The following is a 17,671-nucleotide window of genomic DNA, read 5'->3' as shown; positions in this document are numbered from 1 at the left end:
AAGTATTGTTACGAAGGAAAATATATTTTCTCTCAATTTTGTTGAAAATGATTTATTTCTTACACTTCTAAAAAGGATATTCCAACATAATTACACATCCTTTATATGTCAATTACTCAAATAATTTTTATTTTATTTATTTTGGCCAAAACTACTAAGTGTAGAGGATGAATCTCCTCTATTCTTTCAATTAGAATGTTACTCAATCTTTTCTTATGACATTACTGCTTTTATCATCATTAAACAACACAATAACAATTAATTTATCACAATTTCATATTCAAATCAACACTAACATATTTAATAATCCAAATAACTCACAATCATTTAAATCTCATCATGTAAATCGGGTTTCTAACCTCTAATAGGTATAAGAACAAAATAAGGATGCAAGAGAAGTCAAAGTTCTTTTCACTTTTTTGTTTTTTTTTTTATTTTTTTTCTTCTCATTCTAAACTCCCTCTAACCCCTTTTAAATTTTTAATTTTTTTTTAAATGATCTCCAAGAAAGTGATAAGATGAGAAGAAAACCCTAATTTTCCATTTTTTAAGCCTCTCCCTTTAGTTTCATTGCCCAATGAAGGCATTCATTATCAGTTTTTGGCTATTTATAATTTGACTCATCATTTATTAAGGATGAATCAATCAACCATTCAGGGTTATTAAATGAACTAGCAAACATTTCCTCACTTAGTCTTTTTTTTTTTTTGTTATGGTTTACAATTACCTTTGCAACATAAATAGTCTATGAAATGAGTTGTTGAGTGTAAATGTTATACTAGCCATTGATGAGATTGGTATGCAAGACACTAGCCATTTACGAGATAAGTAGAAATTATAATAATCATTGGCAAGATATGTAGGTACCCGTATTGACAATTTATGCACCTATATTGATAGCTCTATAAAAGATAATTATTTAGGTGTCATGTAACAAGTGATTATATGATAGGTTCGTATTGAGAAGTCATGCTCCCATACTTTTATAATGATAATTAGGTTTGACAAGTGTTTGTCTAGCGAGATAATATTTTCTATTTTTTTCCTTTCCCCTTTACATGTTATCTGGACAAGAAAATTTGGGATTGAATTGGAAATTTATTGAAGAATGATGGAATGAGATGGAGAAAATAAGGAAAATTTGACTGATATGTGTATTGAACACACCAACATGTAGACAAGCCTTGTGCCTTGTGTTGGCACTTGTGGCTTCATCCTATCCTGATCATGGCCTTCTTTAATGTCATTGGATTCAATTTGGTGAGGTAATTCTAATGTTATGGCATGTGATATGACTAGAGTTATGGTAATGCTTTGATGGATTGTACTTCTTTTCTCTTTTCTCTTTTCTTTTCTCTCTCTTCTTATAACATAATCTAATCATTTTGTTCTCTTATACTTTCTTACCTTTGTATTTTTCTATTGTTTAGTTTTTTTCACTTGGAAAGACTTTTTTATTTGGGCTTTTTTCTTTTTGGTTGCATTATAGCTAGCTAGACAAATTTAATATTCAAACTTTTTTTTTTTTTTGCAATTGGGTTTTATGCCCATTATGTGTGTGTGTGTGTGAAAATTGAATAAAATCTTATAGGGCATGCATGCTTAATAAAAAAATTATTTTTTTGTTGTCCAAAATCTATGGATTTTGTTTTTGCATAGCACAATGTCTTTGGTTTATGAAAAATAGGGAATAAACAAGATTTTGATGCGAGAGGAAATTATATATTAAAACAAGTCATGGTTTGGAAGTAGAGATAGATGAGTCTTTTTGTTGGGAATGCATGTCAAGTTCTTGCTTCTTTTGTCCTCTTAAACACAGGTCACTATCTTTGTGAGTGTTTGAAAATACAATAATTTTTGTTTTTGGATGCATGAGTGTTTGAAAATGGAGTAGCTTTTGATTTTGGATGTGTTTTGAAAGTATGTTTAACTTGAAAAAACATTAGATTTATACTTTTTAATGCTTTTCAATCATATTGATATATTTTCAAGCAAATTTTTTTTTCAAAAAAATATAATGTACCACAATACTAGATATATATAGTCTTAAAATCCCTCATTTTTTTCTTCTTGCACTCAAGTTTGCTTCTTTTTTATTTCAAACCCTCTTCTTCTCCACTCCTACTTTTTGGTATTAAAAAAAAATCCTAGTGTTCCATTTCAAAGCCTTCTATATAGAATCCGGAAGAAAAACCTTGAATTTCATCTCTTTGATTAAATCAGGGCCTTTTATTTTAGGAAGATATGTTAGAAGTTAGGGTTTTTAGAATATGGTTATGGCACACATTTAAGGAAGAAATAAATATATTGGAGATTAAATTAAATATGGGATTCATTCATATTTTAGGTTAAGATTTTATTGAAAATTATTGTTCAACATAAGTGCTTTAACATGAAAAATTAATATATTTGAAACTATTTATAATGAAAGAAAAATTGATATATATAAAAAATCTTGATCGACATGCTTTTCAAAATATGAAGGATCTCAATCCTAAATTGAAATATTACAAGATTTGTTTTTGCTTATATAATGGGAGGTTGAAAAGTTTATATTGACCTTCTAAATTTTTAGAGGATAGAGAGTCTAGGCTATATTGACTTTGGATTTAGGCCACTAACATTGTCTTAACTCGGCCCTTGGTTGAGATAGTTTTTTTTTAGAAAAAGATTATTTTTGTTTGTCTATAAACAATACAAGTTCAGATTCATTGAATTTGTCTAATCAGTTTCTTATGTCTAATAACTTCATCACTTAAGAACATAAACATGTGTATCAAAATCTTAAATATATATTTTTTAAATATCTTTTAATTAATAAAAAATACAAATTAATTATGGCAACCTAGTTCCCTGTATAATTATAGTACATGCTACTATATTGAATTAATTTAATTGTAAGTTTAAGGTTTAGCCTGTCTTATTCATTTGCATGCAATACATTAAATAAAACTAAACATGTATACATTATATATTACGCTCATACAAAATTGAACTAAACATTTTATGGAAATTACTCTGAACAAATTTAAGATTAAAGGGTTTATTTAGATTATTAATTGTTTAATAGTTTAGTTTAATTAATTTAATGGTTACTTAATAACTTTTATTTTATAATTTTTATCGCACATAACATCATGGTGAACCTATGAAAACAAAAGCCAATTTGAGAGAATCATGTTATCATTTCACTTGAAGTTGTTATTGGGGTTTTAGGGTGCCGCTATTGCTTCCTAGATATGTGATTACGATTCTTGGAATGTCTAAACCTCAAGAACAAGCCAAAGAATTACTAGATGAATGTGTAGCTGCTGCCACCACAAAAGCTATTATTGTTTTCACCAAACCAAATAAAGTATTATTCATAAACATCTCAACCTCAATAAAGTAAAAGGAGTTAATCTTGTTAGATGAAGCTATATTGCCATGGTTATTAAAAGAAGAACCAACTGATTCATTCTTAAAAGTGTATTTTTATTAATGTTTATATTATTATTTTGCACTTGAAGTATCAATAGCTTTTTAACTAGAGCATGTTTTATAATAATAAGTCTGATAATATAAGATGCCTTTAATTTATGGTAAATGCTCATTTTAAATGCGGGTAGTCTCACCATTCAAAGGATTGATTGTTGTGGTTAACTATTGAAAGTGAAAGGGCAAAGAAAAAGCTAAGCTTACGAAGAAGCTGCCGATTCACTTCAAATTCAAACACTGTTTAGTCCTTGGATCATATCTAGAGCTATAGATCTTGGATTTCAAATTAATTTATATGGATGGAAAGATAAGAAATAAGCCTACAACTTTTATGGGTATGGAAAGACCCAAATTTGCTATTTTCAAATTCAAAGTTTGGCCATAAAAGAGAAGTCTGAATCTGTCCTGAAATCCAGCCCAAATACTACTCAGAGTTTTACCCATAATTAGAGTTCTAGAAGTCCAAATAATCTGAAATTTGATGGGTGAAAGGAAAAATTTTTTTTTAACAACTTTTATGGAGAGTATCAGCTCAAATTCAGATGGTAGAAATGATATTTCATCCAAACAAGAGCATGAAAGCTATTCACCACGTCCACCAGCAGCACTGCTTATTATTTTAGACATATCTCGAGTTGTAGTGCTCCAAATGATCTAAAATTTGGTGGGTGGAAGGAAAAGATAATTTCCAACAACTTTCATAAGAAAACTTTGCCAAATTTAGATTGCATCAATATTAATTCAGCCAGCTAAAGTGCTTGAGTGATGTTGTTCACTAAGTTCATTAATCAGTAGTTGGCCACTACATTAATTATCAATTACCAAATGAATAGTTTTGAATTTTAGCCTATAAAAGGAGGCATTTGTCATTCATTTAGGCATCTTGTTTTTCATATCAAGATCATGTTCTTGCTCTCTATCTCTTTATATTTTTGTAATGCTTAAGTTTTGCTTTCATTAATCTCTTATTCATGTTTTTCATTTGCTTTACTATACTTAGTTAACTTATATCATGTTTATGTTCTTACATTATTTATTTAAGTTTTTCTTCTTCATAATGTCTTGCTAAGTTAGTTATATCAAAGTGAAAAGGTTTCACTAATGGTGTTAGAATAAGTATAATATAAACTCAATATAGACTTCAATGTTTATATCTTAAACAACTTGCTATTAACATGTTTTATTATTTTTATCTTATTAATTCTTAATACCTTGTTAAATATTTAATCTAGATTTATGTTGTATAACACTTGGTATATCAAATACTTAATCCTTCATAGTCTTTGGTTGACATCGTTATTATGAGAGAAACTTGATTTGTTGTCAACATAAGTTAGCATCATGAATACTTGATAAAATTTATAAGTATGGTGTTATGTAAATAAGATGATTAATATGATCTTGTTGATAATTTATAAAGATTTTATACTTTATTTATCTCTAATACTATTAGTATATCCTCTAACTTTGACATTTGTTTTTATCATTGTATAATCTTCACATTAATCTTACATCTCAAAGTCCTCTTTAACTCATTTTCACCATTATCATCATTGTTGTTATTGTTGTTATTATTGTTGTTGTTATTATTATTATTATTTATAATTTACATAGTTAACTTTCCTATGATTCGATCCCGGTCTTGCTAGTTTATTTATTACTTTGACACTCCTACACTTAGAATAAAACATTAACTCTTTGATTGTGTCACCAACCATGCTTTTGAACCTTTTTTGCTACTCATTTTTTTTTGTGCACTCTATTATTTTTTTTTCTATTATATTTCTTTCTTTCTCTTTCTTTTTCTTTTTAATTTCTCTCAACTCTTTTTTTTCCTTTTCTCATAGTCTTTTGTCCACCCTTAAACTCTTTCTTTTTTGATGTTTTTTTATTGGAGAGGGAAAGGAATGTAGTAGCCTATTTATAGGCAAATATAAGGGATTGGAGATCTTGATCTGGTAAGACTAAGACCCTTGAACCTTAGCAAAAATCTTAACTTTTAGTTCGAATCTACTCTCATCTTCAACCCAGCTACATGACTAAAAAAAGAAGTATTAATTTTTTTTATTTTTTTTTGTGTTTGTAGGTTTTGGCTTGCAATTTTTGGAGCTAAGCTACTTTAGGTTTTGATTTTTGTCTCTTAGATAAAGATAAAATCAAAGATCAAAGGGACTAAAAAGGAGTTAACTTGTAAGCAAGAAAACCCAAAAGTCTTTAAAGATGAACAATACATCTGAATGACTTATTGTTCCAACCATTCCTTTAATTAATATTTTTATTTGAAATGTAATGACACCATTTTGGATAGTCCAATTTGGTTTTGGAACTTTAACATTTTTTTATTTATAGTCCTTGGTTTTGCAAATTCACAGTTCAACCTAAATTGGACTTTTATCTTCAGATTTTCAATATATATACTTTGCTTCTTCTTTTTTTTATCACTATTTATCCAATTCATGCAAATTCATCCAATTACAAAATTTTTCTTCAATTTCCTTTTCAATTAAGCCCCTATCTGAACCCTAAGTTATTTTTTATTATTGTTTGTTTATTCTAGATTAATCTTTGACCTTGTAAATTATAATTATTTGTCCAATTCACCCCAAATTGTATATATTATTATTTTCCCTTTCTTAAACAAAGTGGATTTAAAAGGACTTTAATGAGCTAAATCAAGAGACTTTGGTTAAAAATGTTTAATTAAATTTGTCAATCTGAACCTTTATCTAATTTTCAGTTCATATCTAAAATTACACGAGGATTTTGGATGCTATTCTAATTAAGTTGGAGACAATACATCTATACCTTTCCAATGATACATGGTAGCACCTCTAATTCATTCAGACAAGAAAAAATGACATATTTAAAGTTGCGCCTAGATTTTGCCAACAAAGTGTAAAAATAGAAAAGACATTGTTTCCTTAAAAGTTATGAATTTCATTCACTACAATAAGTCTTTAATGCTATTATGAACTTATATGGCAGCTTTGGGTTACTTATTTTATAAGAATTTCATATAAAATAAAAAGATTACATGGCAAGAAACTACCTTTTATTTTACAAGGCATCAAACTTTTGTTTCTCATGGATTCTTCAACAATTATTTATCTTAGGTATTTTTCAATATCATATGTAGCAAATGGTGAAAAATAGTTTTAGACTATTTTTCTTATTTATTTTTATTTTTTAAAACCTTATTTTAATTAATTTGAGCTTTATTTAAACTAGGTACATGTTTGACCTATTAATGTTAAGATTTTATTTTCAAGAGTAGAAATACTTTTTGTAAGGATAAAATATTGACTTGATTATTACTGCAAAATTTATTTAACTTGTGTGAAAGAAATTCTTGTATTCCTTGGTTCTCTAATGAATTAAATTGACTTATCAAAAATTAATTGACTTCATGACATCTTTTTTATACTTCTTGTTTATGAATTGGTATTTATAAAGTAGAGTTCTTATTCCAATAGTGTTAGTGCCTCCTATCAGATTTGTTTTGACTTCTCAGAATTCATTGTCAATCTTATTATGGATTGTGTAATGACATGGCCACAAGATTTACACCATGTAGCCTTTTACGTGTAGACCATGAAGAAGAAAGGAAGATGGGAAATAAGGATTTAGGAATTAAGAAATTTTTTCTCTTCTCTAACAATTCTCACCTCTAAAAAAGTATGGCTACCCTGTTTTGTGGATTAGGGATTTGTCTCTAATTCAAAATGATCCCTATTTATATGAAAAAAAAAAAGGTTTTACTCAAGTGTAGTTAAGTCACTCAAGTGTTAATTTGATCTGGCTAATCACCTGAGCATGGCCATGCCAATTAAAATCTGTTTTATTGACATGTAAAACTTAATCAAGGCTCTAGGTTGCCCAAATCTCAGAATAACTAGTTAGGTTCGGCCGAGTTTTACCATAATGATTGGAACAGGTCATGGTTTTATAGTTTTGTATATATCATAATTAAAAAATAAGGGTTTTGCAAATAAAAAGAAGAAAGAGAGCCACATAAGATTTTTTTTTTGTTTTTTGCTCCTTATTAACTAAATAAAACATTAGTTGCTAACATGTACAAATGAGGTAGAGTCTATCTTGCTTAAAGCACATCATTGTAGTTAATAAAATAAGAAAAAAACAAAACCCCACTTAAAAAGAAAAAAACTTCCCAAGAAGGTTAATAGAGTTAAATATTAACTCCTTAACATTTAACCTGATATCCTTTAATCCAAAACAAAACACAACCTTAAAAGAAGTTCAAATTGAAGGTCTCTAAAATGTACAATTTCTTTCATCTCTCTCCCATTTTACTCGATCACATACTCAAATGTTTTGTGTTAAAAATTATATGCCTTTCATAACTTATGTCTGTGTAGTGTTTCCATCTGTGCAGTGTGTGTGTTTTGCTGTTTATGGAAGTGAGTCAGTGAATTAATTGGGTGGCAAGAAGCAGAGAGAGTTATGGGTGGCATTTTAACCCCTTCTGTTACTTCTGGTTGGCCATTGTAACTGTCTTGTTCAGAAAGAGATAAATTTGTCTTTCCATGTAAACTGGCTTCGTATCTCCAAGCCACAAAACTTCCATGCCATAGGACTTACTTCCATCTTATGTTCAAGTTACAGCTGTAAAGATCGATGGGATTTATGTATTTATTGATTATTTAAATAATTTGGAAAATATAGAGAAACCCATTTAATGGTTTCACTATATGGTGCGATCATGTTATAAATGGTTTCTGTGGACAAATTTAGAAACGGATAGCATGTTGAACCAAATATGGCTATGAATCAAATTCGGCAAGTCAGAGTACAGCTGCAACGAAACTTCAACATGGCAATGCAGAGATGGTGTTCAATTGAATCCCCAAAGAGCAATAAAATATATAATAATAATAGGGTGGACAGGAAGGCTCATGTATCTCCGTCATGTTCTTCATTGCTCTCTTCGGTTATCGTCTTCATTACTGTTTAGTCTGTGGCTGATGCATTACTTGCTTTCCTTATTATTTATCTTTCTTTTTCTGTTGTATTTAGTTTTTTAATTCCCAGCACTTCTATTTCTTCTTCAAAAAACAATAATCACTTATATTATTACGTACGTTATTACAATTTATTTTTGTTGATTTTCATATTTATTTTTTCAAAATGAGTTTCCTCATAAACAAATCATTAATAATACATAAGGATTGATTGATTTGTTTGGAGGGAACATCTCATGCTTCTGGCATTAATGGTAGTTAAATAGTGATGAATCCACTTCATACAATGTGGCATCAATTTATCCTATTCTAACTTTTAAATTTGATCTATTAAATATTTGTAATACGTGTTCTTTAATGTTATTTACCATTAAACTTGGTCTAGCTCGTAAGATTAATTAGGTATCTGCTGAAATGATCCTAAATTTATCTTATTCTAATTTTTAAATTTAATCTATGAAATATTTGTAATACTTGTTCATTAACTGGCCCTAAATTTATCTTATTCCAATTAAAAACAAAAGTGAAAATAAGATTCTTTGCGGATAATACACTAGTTTTATATTAAGAACCACGCGGTCGAGTGAAATGGACACCGACAGAACAGACAAAGGATGCGTAGACAAAGCCACTGCATCAAGTGAAATATTCAATAGATATCTTGCAATTGCAAATATTAATTATGTCAAGTTGTCTGTGAATACAAACAGAGAGAGTGCAGTATTGTCCGTTTATGACCTGATAGACACCTAAACAATAATACATATCATGCTTTTACGTTGAAGAAACCTTGAACAGAGGAGCATTTATTCATTCAAGAAATTATCTTGTCATTTATTTCCATTTCTTTTCCTTGAATTATATAAATCCAGTCATAAGCTAAACCCCAGATCCAGCAAGTCGTCGCCTAGAGGCATTTGAAATGGAAACTTGGCCAAGCTTATCTGCATCGGTTTGTACCATCCGTTCTTTGAGTGGCATATAATGTCGCAACCATTCCCCAGTGTAAACCTGAATCACCAAACAGATGACTGATATCACACATTCCCAAATCATAATCAGAAACATACGTAATTGCTGGAAAGAAAAATGGACGAAGCCTTGCATACAAAGTGGCATATAAAACATTCTTTCCACAAACATTGCATGCAAAGAGTTAATAAACAGAAAAGAAATCCAGGTTAGAAGCTCACACAGTAATTGGTTCAGCTACGGATTGAAGCCTTGCATATCTTGGAATCCAGAATTTTTTTTATCAAATATTAATTTGTCATGTGGATGTGTGATGATGATGATTATATGGCTAACTGAAAACTAATCATGTAAAGGCCAATAAACTGACTAGAAGTGCATAACAATAATTAAGAAAGAAAAATATTACTTCAAAATTATTGAAGATGGTAGCATTGCCTTGACAAACAGACAGAGGCTTGAAAAAAGTTGTATACATTAGTTTCTTTTTGGCCGCTCCAGCAAGAAAATACTACTCCAAGCCAATCAAGGAATTCTCTTTCTACATTTTACCAAAAGAGCAACTTGGTACCTCAAGGAATTGAAGTCAAGATGATTTACAGTTCCAATGATGGTTATTACCCCAGCTGATCAAGATAGTTTATAGAATAGCTTTCTTGCACTAGAAAAACCAACTTGATCGCCCATACTTTAGGGTATAAGAAAACCTTCATGTTTAAGGAGGAAAACAAATTCAAGAAAGTGTTAGGATGTAACCTGTTGTGGTCTCATTATCTTTGTATCAGGATCATCCAGTGATTCTCTCCAGTGAGCTAAATAACCAGCCATTCGAGGAATTGCAAACAAGACAGGGAAAAACTCCGTTGGGAATCCCATTGCCCTGTTAACAAGAATTCCAGTCAGAGACATTTTAAGCTTGAGGAAAAAGAAATTCTTTTCAATGCCTCCAGGAGTCATTTTCTTTATCTTTAGCATAAACTGCACTATGAGGTGCAAAATTCATGATATCTATCTGTACCTATATATTAACCCAGAGTAGAAATCAACATTTGGATACAGCTTCCTCTTAACAAAATATTCATCAGCTAAAGCAGCTTTTTCCAAGGCAACTGCTACCTGCAAACACCATAAAAACAAATGCATAAAGAAATTGGGGGCGCAACACATTCTTACTGTCTATTGTATAACTAAATTCTTCATATCATTGAAAAAGGAAAAACAAACAGATGTCAATAAATTGATGCATAACAGTTCCAAGCAAAATAAATATATTGTAAAGACACAAGGAAGCACCCTCCATAATCTCTTTACAATAGATGCTTGGGAAAAGTATTAAAAAGTTCAATTTTAACAAGAAGAGTAGGAATAAATTCTATCATCATTTTAGACCACCAATCAGTCCATATTTTAAATTCTTTTCCAAAAAGGATGAATTTCTTTTGTCCGTACTATATTACCCATGAAAACATAAACTATCAATTTAGCCTTCATTATATCAAGAATATGACTAAATGCTCTTTTTAAGTTTTAACCTAAATTTTTTAAAATAATATTCCTATTAATAATAGATATTCACACTGAGAAGTAGCTTTAAATAATAGAGAGGTGACAATTTCTCTCAGCTCAACATGGCTCGTCCAAAATAATAAACTACTTTTTAATATTTGTCCTAATGTGGCACAACACCAAAAAAGCTGATCTCTTGAGCCAAGGATAGGGTATCACCACACAAGATAGCTTCAAAATCATGAAATTTGGGTTTTCCTCCCATAATGTTCTATGGCAATTCTTGGCATTTTTTTAAGCTCCCAGTTTGGTGATTTAGAAGGCATGACTCGCAAACATAAGGTCTATGACAGTCCAAAGTAGCTTAACAACAGTGGCATTAAACCCAACACCCACCCCCCTCCCGCCACATAATGGAGTGGAAAATTACCTCGATAAGAGGATCCCGACCAACAATGGAAAACACTTCCTCTGCCAATTTCTTAATGACTTTTGCTCTGGGATCATAGTTTTTATACACACGATGCCCAAAACCTGACATCTTTCGCTTCCTGGAGAATGGAGATGCCCAATAATATAAATCAAAACTTTCTAAAGGAATAAAAGCATTTGCAAGCGGAGTAATCATGAAGTTTGTAGCAGACATACATCCACTTGATTGAAATAAACAATCACCTGTTCTTCACACCCTCGATGAAATCTGGAATGTTTTCAGTGGTTCCAATCTCACTCAGCATCTTAAGCACAGCCTATAACAATCAATGAAGCACAAACAGGCTTTTAGCGGCAGAACAATCAATGAAGCAGAATAAGGTTTTTAACAGCAGAATAAAACAAATTGCTAGAAAATGTCAGGCAGTTCAGTTTTAGGTATGGATAAATTAACTACGAAAAAGCATGCCATTATGGTTACCTCATTTGCTCCACCATGAAGAGGACCATACAATGCTCCACCAGCCCCAGCAAGAGCAGTGTATACATCGACACCACTGCAAATTCAGACAAGGAAAATGAGAAAAGACAAGGGCTGCTTTACTACAAGCTTACAACCCCAGCAAAAGCAGCAGTGTACACATTTATGCCACTGCAAATTCAGAAAATGAAAGTGAGACATTACAGAGGGCTGCTTTATTTGTGTAAGATAGTTACCTGGATGCAAGATGTCGAGCAGCTGAAGTGGAGCAATTCATTTCATGTTCTGCGTGCAGTATGAAAAGTATGTCTAGAACTCGAGCCAATCGAGGATTTGGTTTATATGATCTATTGCCCCTGCAAATCCAGAAAAGGAAATCTTAATTATGTAAAATGACATAGAAAAATCCACAACTCAAAAATCAAAATAAATTTTGATACAAAAATGAGGCACTATTGGCATCTCATTCTGCAGCTTTATTGAGCCTACCACATGACTTCAAAGAAATAAAAACACATTTAGCAATGCACTTTCAAAAGAAAAAGAAAATAAAATAAAAAAGACAAAAGAGTATAGTGTTAAAACATGCAGAAATACCATCAATGAGAACAACTTATCACAGAATTATTTATAATTATCCCGTTAACAATAAGAACAAAAGATGAGCAGGTGACGTACAATGAGTCTAGCATGTATAGGAAGTTCTCTGAATAAGAAAGGTTGCTAGAAGGCAGAACTGGAGGTCTACCAGCCAACCTCAAATAAGCTGCTGCTGCAATGGTTGGTGCCTGCATAATATCACAGTTTACATCCATCAGTCAACAGATTATGACTAAGGCTGCGAAACCATTTTTGCTTAAATGCTGCAAACAAATTTAAGCTGAAAAACATGTATATAAAAGATGCAAATCAGAGTCTGACAGCATGGATAGTTCATAAACGACATGTTCTTAGTTCCAAGAGAAGTAAAGAAATTGAATTGAGTGAAACCTTTCCAAGAATGCGTGCAATCTGTTTGTCTCTCACTTGTTTTGACTTGTAAAGATCTTGCCCCTGCATCAAATAAATTTACATAAAAAATGCATGAGAACCTAATAAGTTCAATAGCAACAAGCACACACATTGGCATGGACATTTAAGAATGATAAATCAATATGATGCCCACACATCCACTCGAAAGAACTAAAAAATAATGGAAAGAAAAAGAAAAAAAAACAAGCAATGGATAGAGAAAACTAAATTTCATTCCAGATCGTAACAACCAAGCTCATCATGCAACTTGATTGGCTTCAAGCAGCCAGGCAACAATTTCAAGCCAGAAAAACTATTACCACTGTTAATAAGTTCAACTACTCTTTTTATCTTCTTGGAGAAAAAAAGAGAAATAGAACAGACAAGAGCTGCATATGTCACACAAACAGTATGCATAAATATAAAGCTCATAGTGTTGAAGCTAAGCTAATCTATGAACTTACTCTAAGAGCTGGGTTAGCATCAGGATGAAAGATGGAAAGAGAACTCATTGCACTGACAAGCACCCCCATTGGATGTGCATCATGAGGCATTGCCTGTATAATATCCTGCAAAACAAATTCTAAAACTTCTAAGAAATAGAGCCTCTATTAACTTGTAACAGGACTTCTTCATATAATTGTTATAGCAAACAGCTATAAATGAATTTCAAGCCAAGCAATTGTAACTTATGATCAAGGTGGTAACAAATGAATATTTAATTCGAATTTTAATTAAATCTTATCAACTTTAATTAGTTTACTTATATTTGCATGATGTTATCATATTGATTTGATCAATTGGTTAAATTAGTTTTTTATATATTAATTAAAGCAATGGCAGTAGCTTTCTCCCTATATCCCAATATATGATTTGGATTGACTTTATTTGATTTTAATCGAATTCCCTTTTAGAATAAATAAATAATAAACCACAACAGAAAGGGACTTGTATATAGACTGCTAAGGTTAAAGTGACATGGCATTTTCCTTAAAGAAGACCTATCACAGTCAACACCAAAATCCTTTTGCATGAAAAATGATACGCATTTTAAAACCCCAGCCTTATACCACATAGTTTGTCTTCACATTTTTTTGTCTCTTCTTCTTGGGTGAGATGACAATTGTCTTTCATCTTCCTCATCACTGTACTTACAATTTTGGTGGATGCAAGCTCTAATCATCTAGCACATCACTAAATCAAATACAAAATGCAGACACTTTCCTTAACTACCCCTAAGCATTGCTACATGAAACCTAAATGAATAATAAAAGCATTGTCAGCTAAAACTCAAAATTATCATTAACAATACCCAATTACACAAACTTTTTCCCTCAAACCTGCCATTATCAATTACCATGGCCACAAGCATGTTTTGAACTCTGATAATGTGAAAAGGCATTATGAAATAGTCGGAAAACAAAGTATAGAATAAGCAAAATTTCATGGTCACCATTTTGCATCACAAGTCAAATGCATTACTATGTAGCTTCAGTTTTTGCAGTAATTTGAAAAGTTCAGTATGCTTTGAGCCATAAGACCACATATGCTAATTTCTAAAGTGTCAGCACACAATGTTTAAGACTCTCTCTCACTGAAAAAAGGAACTGAACATGTCTTTTTGACAAGTGATATTGGGTTTTTTCACTATATACAACTTACAATCTTATCTTGACAATTCTCAATTCCTAGTTTAAACAATATGAGCTTTGAAAGTTTCGTACAAGGAAATAAGAGAAGCATGTTGCTTCCATCAAAAGCATGCTATAAAGTTCACTTTCAAATTCCCAAGTGAATGAATTAAGAAACCCAACTTAGTCACATTTCCCTTTACCAACTAAAATCATATATGCAAGGAGGTAAGCATAAAATGTCATCTGAGCACCCACAGTTAACAAGTGTACCCTTTGATAATAGAAGAAGAATCACTAGATTATATTATTATATTTTGTAGAGATTTATTTTGCAATTGAGTTCCACTGCGCTTACCCAAAATTCAGTTAATAATGATAAAAAAAAATTGCTCACATTAAAGGGTTCACTTCATTTTGCCTCCCGCAACTATACCAAGTTTATCAATCAACTCCCAAAACTATATTTTCTTAATCAATCACCCTCCCTGTGTTTCAACTTTACCTCAATCACCCCACAAAACAGTTAAACCTTACGTTTTCTAGGAACATTACAAGCTAAAATTCTAAGGCATTAGTTTGGAGTTTCAAAAGGAAGAAAAGAACAGTTTTTTTCTCTCTCAAAAAAAATTGGTAACTAAATCTCAAAACAGTTTGAAGGATCTTTTTATAGATAGCATGGTTTGATGTTTAGGTTTACTGCAAGACCTTTGGAGAGAAACAAGTGTTGTTGGCCACCTTTTGAAGCCCCAAACTGATGCCCTAGAATTTTAACTACAATTTCCCGTCAAAACATGTAAGAAACCGTTTTCGATTGGTGATTGCAGTAAAGTTCAAACATAGGAGCGTGACTGATAGAAAAGTTAGTTTGGGGAGTTGATTGATAAACTAGGTATATTTGCAACGGGCAAATTGAGGTAACCCCAGATTAAAAAACATTTAATATTCTGCAATCAAAATCTATGTTGTCACAATTGCTCAAACACAAAAACACATGAAGGGGAAGATAGAGAGGAGGAGGTAGAGAGTCTCACCAAAAGACCCTGAGGTACAGCTGAATGTTGTGAAATGGAAAATTCCCAGTCTGCTAACTGACTTTGAGACGGTAAATTCCCATACACTGAAAAGGAAAATAAACATTGTTTAAAACCTTAATCACCGTATTGTTTATGAAACAGAAAGTTAGTTTTGTAACTAAAGGATGTTACTGACAAATGAGATAGGCTACTTCCAAAAAGGTACTGCTCTCAGCCAATTCCTCGATAGGGTACCCTCTGTATCTAAGGATACCCTCATCACCGTCTATATATGAAATCTTTGAAATAACAGGTGCTGTATTCAGATATCCTGGATCATACAATTTCAGCCCCTTGTCACTCTTTCCTGTTGAGATCTGCATCATCATCATCATCATCATCATCATCATCATCATAATCATGTATACCAATCAATCAATCAATCAAAATTAATGCCTAATGATTCGAAATTGAATTATATTATGATATAATAAAAAAATTCATACCTTCTTGAAATCAGAAGCTTTGACGGTCCCGTCTTGAGAGACCTGAATTTGATATTTCTTACCGGTCCTCTCATCGATCACAGTTAACATGCCCTTGAGATCGCCAGGAGGAGCGACTTGAGCAGACACGCACCACCGCTGGATGTCCGAGTCCTCCGAAGATTCGAGGGGCGCTCCGAGTAAATGAGCTGTGAGCACGGCCAACCGCCCGCGAGCAATTATAGATGATTCTGACATTTCTATTCTGGTTTAAATAATTGGAATAAAAACTTGATTGGAAAAGGTGAGTTATTTAGAAGAAAAGAAAGAGAGTGAGTGCTCCTTTTCTTTGAGGAACGTAATGATCTATATCTGGGTAGAGGTGATCGTAGAGGAAAAGGAATTTGCTAGGTATCGAGTAAACAAATTTTATCCAATCCAATAGTTCATTTGTCTATTTTGGGAAACTCACCATTCTCGACTGGCGAGCCACCGGTAGCAGTGGTGTTTGCTTGGTTAAAATTGTAAAATTCTGTTTCGTTCCCTATTAAATGATTCCGATCTTGTTTAAAGCGTTTGTTTGTTAGTTTTAAAAATATTTTAAAAAAATTAATTTTTTTTATATATTTTTTTTAAATTAATATTTTTTATATTTTTAAATTATTTTAAAGCACTAATATTAAAATTATTTAAAAAAAAATATTATTTTGATATATTTTAAAATAAAAATATTTTAAAAAATAATCACAACTATAATCCTAAACATCTAAAACAATAAAACAGTCAAATAAATTTTATATTGCATTCAGTTTATTTAGGATATTTTTTCTGAATTCTATCTGAGATGTTCTAATTCTTTTATATTTATTTTATTTTGTGAATAATATTTTTTATTTTATTTTTTATCATTTAAGTTATTAAAAATTAAATTTTATAATTTATTATAAATTGTTATGAGTTTGAAAAGTTAACCTCATTAACTGAGTTTTTTGTTTTTTGTTATTGATAATTTTTTAGTTTCATCATTTAGCATCTTCAATATTTAGTTAACTATGAATTATGCTTTGTCATTTATTTTAGTTTGTTTTCTATAAAGTTATACTAGTTTTATGACTCGAGTCATAAATTTTGTGAATTAATTTGGGTAAAATTAAATCATTTTATTATGTTATTTTTTAGATTGATTTTTTTTAATTTCATCATTTAACAATAAATTTATTGAAAATCAAGTTTCATAATTTATTTTAATTTGTTTTATATTGAATTATCATGGTATGATGATCCATGTTGTAGAAATATTTAAATACTTGATAGTGTATTTAAAATTTGAATTGTATAATTTTAAATTAATTTATTTTTAGATTTGAATAAAAAATATGAAGTACAATTTTAAAACAACACACTAAGATTCTACAAAATCAAAACATAATGTTTCAATTAAAAAAATAAAATACAAATCAAAATTTAATTGACAATCTTGGTTTGGTTTGGTTAGGAAAACAAAAGTAAATACATGCAAGTATAGTCATCCAAGTGTAGTCATCAGTTTATGAATCCTTATGACTTAATTGCCTTAGCTTGGATTAATTAATAATTTAAGTGTATTTTATAGTACTAAAAATTTTAATAAATCATGTAACTATATTCTATAGAACTAAAATTTTTATAACTTAGCTATTTA

General features: G+C 30.7%; 1 protein-coding gene across 1 annotated transcript; it reads right to left on the bottom strand.

The window, feature by feature from the left end:
- Nucleotides 1–9,061: 9,061 nt before the first annotated feature.
- On the bottom strand, nucleotides 9,062–16,492 carry LOC105113273 (citrate synthase, glyoxysomal). The gene is made up of 13 exons (XM_011009376.1): nucleotides 16,012–16,492; nucleotides 15,702–15,882; nucleotides 15,524–15,609; nucleotides 13,323–13,427; nucleotides 12,838–12,900; nucleotides 12,526–12,635; nucleotides 12,084–12,203; nucleotides 11,848–11,923; nucleotides 11,610–11,683; nucleotides 11,365–11,485; nucleotides 10,447–10,544; nucleotides 10,185–10,308; nucleotides 9,062–9,467 (listed from the first exon to the last, which is right to left on the bottom strand). Exons 1-13 carry the CDS (start codon nucleotides 16,246–16,248, stop codon nucleotides 9,336–9,338), a joined length of 1,527 nt encoding a protein of 508 aa, XP_011007678.1. The 5' UTR covers nucleotides 16,249–16,492; the 3' UTR covers nucleotides 9,062–9,335.
- Nucleotides 16,493–17,671: the final 1,179 nt, after the last annotated feature.

Source organism: Populus euphratica, unplaced genomic scaffold (genome assembly GCF_000495115.2).
Source record: "Populus euphratica unplaced genomic scaffold, PopEup_1.0 scaffold404.1, whole genome shotgun sequence".
In the NCBI taxonomy this organism is placed as follows: Eukaryota; Viridiplantae; Streptophyta; class Magnoliopsida; order Malpighiales; family Salicaceae; genus Populus; species Populus euphratica.
This window is presented reverse-complemented; position numbering and strand designations above follow the sequence as displayed.